Consider the following 4,806-nt stretch of genomic DNA (forward strand, 5'->3'; position numbering starts at 1 on the left):
TTAACAGGCAGAAACCTCGGACAGATCCTTCGGCTCTAGGTGGGTGGTCATCTGCCTTGACTTGAAATAAGAATAATGCCTTTCTTTTTACCGAATCTTCAAGACCCCTCACATTTAAAGAAGCAAATGAAATTGCTCTGTTGGATTTTTTCCAATTTAAATTGCACAACTGTAAAGGTTGTTGCTGTTTAAAAAAAACAAAAAGAGTGTCACTATATGTAGATGGTAAATTAACCTGTATTTGTATAGCGCCTTTATAGTTTTCCCAACCACTCAAAGTGCTTTTACACTACATGCCACATTCGCTCTTTCACAGTGACGGCAAAGCCCATGGAACAGAAACTAACTCATTCTTGCATTCTCACACAGCATTGGGAGCAATTTGGGGTTAAGAATCTATGATCAAGGATACTTCGACATGCAGCAGGGAGGAGCTGGGGATCAAACCACCAACCTTCTGATTAGTGGACGACCCGCTCTACCCCCAAACCTTTCTCCTCCTCCTTGCATTCCTTAACTTCCTACAGCATTAAACTGCACTGCAGCCACTGCATTAGCCAGCTTAGCACTCAGCTACTCTGTTTAGCTTGTTCCCGTTGGGCCACTTGTTCGTTAATTTTTTTTTCATGATCGAATGGCTCCCAGTATCGTCAGGTTTGAGACTTTGTCCTCCTTGGTTGTACTTTACTTTTCTTCTTTTGTCAGCCATGGCTAACTTCCATGGCATAGCCATGCTGCCGTTCAGTCCGCATTGCATCAATTAATTTAATTTTCAATCTGGCAGGCTTGATCATATTTAAGTGACTGGAGCACAAAGCAGAAAGGGGTGGGACTTAGGAAGGGTTAACTGCAAATTGCAATTGAAGCGGACCCATTTTTAGGAGTTGTAATACAATGGCTTTTGTAATAATCATACACATTTTGTATACAAAGTAAGTGGCTGAGAGAATTCGTGTGTTGTTTATATGGATCATTGAAAGCAGCACAGTCAAATCCTGAGATTGTTTGTTTTATAACTGCTGGAATAAGGCACAATCAAATGTGATCAGCCATTCAAAGGGTCAAAGTGGTTGTTTAAAATGTGCATCTCTAATATTATCTAATCTTATCTTTAATTTACACAATCAATAAGTCAATATTGTAGAATCACACCCTAAACCACTGAAAATGAGATGGTGCCACAATGAATGATTGGCAAGCCCTCAAATAAGTGGTGCTGTACTTCATACCTTTGTCTCTGGCCTTGAGCAGGATGCTGTTGCGTGTTGCATCATCACAGATATCAATGGCACAGAAGGTCCCCTGTCCTCGAGCACGGCTCAATATGCCAGGGTACTGAGCCTGGGGGACCAGACACATGTGGTTCACATTACTAAGTTCAGAGAAATCATCATACAGATGCAAATAGACAAGGTGTAGTGAAATAAACACCCAAATGTGTATTTTGGATGTTTTCTTTCCACTAGTCTGAAAGAAGACATGTTATAGAAGCAAAGATACCGTAGTCAAAAATCTCAAAATTGACCATTGCTGAAAAAAAGAGAAAAGATTTTGACTGTAATGTCTTACCTTAAACAAGTGTTTTGATAAATTACTTGATTTACTAATTTTCTGCACTCACAGTAATCTTAGTAGTTTCTGACATTATACTTCTCTCCACTGTGTCCTCTGCTGTCCACTGTGTGTGGTAGAGGCCAGAAAGCCAAGGCTGCACTCGCGACCATAATTTAGACCTAATAAAACAAACTGCACCATTACATATGCACACCTACACACACAAACGCACTACCTGTAGCTCATAAAGGCCGTTTAGCAAGGCTTTCCCAGAACGCATCACCTCCTCCAGAAGGTTTTCTCTGCGAATCACATTGAGAACCTCAGCCAGTAGCAAGTTCTTTGATGGGTCACCCATCCATGTGTTAAAGATACGGTATGGCTGAAAAAAGTTGACAACAGATACACAAGCAAACACACCTGTAAGTAAAAAATGACAACGATCTTATTAACATATTTACACATCTAAGTGACAGCCAAAGGACAGTAATGTAACACTATTATTAAGTCGTTTTGACATTTGACGACGTGTAAATCATTATCAAAACCTAAGCTTTTAAATACATCTATAATATGTGTCATTGTATATCATGGCAACACATCTGAGTCAAGAAACAAAGAACTAGATCAAGTATGTTTGGCATGTCCAACAGATTCATACTATAGAGTGTAGAGGACACAACAGGGCTTCAGACTGTCGTGTTCAAATTTGAAACACAACATTTACAACTTCACCAAGGTGACTAAAATGTACCGTAAATTTCGTTGTAGAAATTTTATATAAATCACAAACCTTGTCAGCCTGTAATTCATTCTTGTGGTAGAAGCCCCCAGTCAGAAGCTTCTTGCTGAAAGAGACAATGTCAGCAGGATCATCCATGCCCCAGTGCTCATGGGCCCAAAACTTTCCTGTGCTCCCTCCACCAGTCTGGACTTCATCAACATGGAAAGCACAGCCATGCTGTGGAGATAAAAGGTTAACAGACTGAGACATGGAACATGTCTGAGGGTGTTCATGACGAGTAATCACGAGACTCGTGTTCTTACTGGGGATGCACCTAATAGGCCACAGTTTTTACAGCTGCAAGGATGTTTGTCGGACCGGGTGGTGAGTAACACTGGTGCCTCCCAGGAAATGGTAAATGGTAAATGGACCGTACTTATATAGTGCCTTTCTAGTCTTTGTGAACCGCTTTCCAAGAAAAATGTGCTGTTACCCTCTTCTCGAGGTCCTCTGAGATTTCTTTTCCTCTCAGGTAGGGCTGCACGATATGATAAAACATCATATTGCAATTATTTTGACTGATATTGCCATTGCATTATGATTCACGATTATTAAACTCCAAAATGCTCTGGAGGTTGACATACTTTCAAGCAACACTGTATATCAATATTTGCTTGGGAAATCCACCAAATGAACATATTTGAACTCAAAAACATTACATTATTGCAGGACATTAGTTAGGCATCGAATATAAATATCTAAAGGTGGCATTAGAAATCAATCATGATTAACTTAAGCAAATCAAAATGTGGCCATAAACATTAAATTAATAGGATTTTTTTTAACATGCTATTTTTAAAATGAATCTAAATTAATATGTTCAATCTGACAACATTTGACACCAAACTAGGGTGGCAGCTGGGGTGGCCAGGCACTTTTTAATGCTATCTTTCTAAACCTGGTCGGAGATTCAGGATTTTTGTATGCATTGTCTATATCTCTTTGTTACTGTGTGTATACACAAATCAGCCTAAATAAATCTAAAGTTAAGTAAAAAAAACTAGTTGTACCGTCACTTTGAGCCTTATGTCTCTTGTGTGGAACAGAGGACAGAGCCTTGTGTGTTAGGTGTTGAGGCACTGATCTTCAAAGCTTTGAACTACTACGACTTGGATTGTATCCCATGTGTATGTCACTTTGGGCTAGAGTCTGCAAAAGCAAAACATATATTGTAAATGTGAATTTCAAGGACTTTTTTTGTAATGACTGGACTATACCTGACCCAGCATCAGTATCGGTGTCCAAATGGGGGCTAGATCTATGTCTTTGAAATATGTTATAGGGTTGCTGGGCTCAGCTTTAGAAAAAGGGTGAGGAGCTCAGACATCCAGAGGGAGCCCAGAGTAGAGCCTCTGCTCCTTTGCCCCAAAAGGACCTAGCTGAGATGGTTAGGGCATCTGATTGAAGGTCTGGAGGTTTTCTGGGCACGTCCTACAGGGAGGAGACCCTGGGGTAGACCCAGAGCTCACAGAAGGGACTATATATCTCAGAAAATGCCTTAGGATCCCCCAGGAGGAGCTGGAAGGCATTGCTGGGGAGAAGGATGTCTGGTGTGTCCTGCTTGACCTGTTGTCAATGTAACCAGACCCTGGATAAGTAGATGATAATGGATAATTGATAGAAGGTCTTAGAGAGGTTTACATAATCTGAACACCAACATACAGACTCTGACTTTTGCAAGGGCAGAGAGACTGGCTGGATGGGTTCATCACTGGAATTAATGACCCTGTATACCAGTTCATGTGGCTCAAAGTGATGCCTCAGGCCCCTTGGTGTCTGTGGTGCTCCCTCCCTCCCTGTATATGGTTGGCTCATCAAGTGCTTTGGTAGATTTCCATTCCCTAGGCTAAGGCATGGACATCGACATTTGTTCTATCTGTGTTCTAAAAATGTTATAACTATCTTGCAGCCTTGGAATCCATGATAGGTCTAATATGTCCCCAATCTGTTTTGTCCTGATTGGGTACTTTTTTTAAAATCCTGGATAATACAGGTGCACAGTGCACACTTCATGTACATTAAATTTATGAAAAATAATGTATGTCCTGTGAAGAACAATAAAGTATATATCTATCTATCTATATATCTATCTGTACAAACAAAGTAACATTGAACCTTGAATGTTTATGCTTGACAACAGAATAGATCTGCAATGCATTAAGAAAAAAAATGCCTGCATTTCTCACTTCAGTGTTTGTTGATTCTGTGCAGCCTTTACCTTAGTTACCAGAATGGATTGTGTTCTGTGTGTATTCTGTCGTCTGTACATTGTACTTACTACATTGTACTTGTACTTAAATGCACTTCTGCTCATATATATTAATTACTCTCAGCTTTTTGTAGTTGTTGGCTCTCTACCGAGCAGGGGTCCCCGGGAAGGCCGGCAGCTCAGAGGTGTGAAAAAGAGACAGACAGCGGACAGTTGATGAAGACTGCACTGCATTGTGCATGAAATCTTTGTGAGTAAA

The 4,806-nt window shown here is 40.4% G+C and overlaps 1 protein-coding gene across 1 annotated transcript in view; it reads right to left on the bottom strand.

Annotated features, from left to right (window-relative positions):
• Window positions 1–4,806, bottom strand: part of abat (4-aminobutyrate aminotransferase) — a gene marked incomplete at its 5' end in the record, with an annotated part of 22,496 nt that overhangs the window by 3,679 nt on the left and 14,011 nt on the right. The window contains 3 exon segments of the mRNA XM_035654657.1: window positions 1,230–1,341; window positions 1,790–1,936; window positions 2,348–2,515. Coding sequence (XP_035510550.1) covers window positions 1,230–1,341; window positions 1,790–1,936; window positions 2,348–2,515 — 427 coding nt within the window.

This window comes from Morone saxatilis, unplaced genomic scaffold (assembly GCF_004916995.1).
Source record: "Morone saxatilis isolate NCDOM2014 unplaced genomic scaffold, NCSU_SB_2.0 Contig14, whole genome shotgun sequence".
Taxonomy (NCBI): Eukaryota; Metazoa; Chordata; class Actinopteri; family Moronidae; genus Morone; species Morone saxatilis.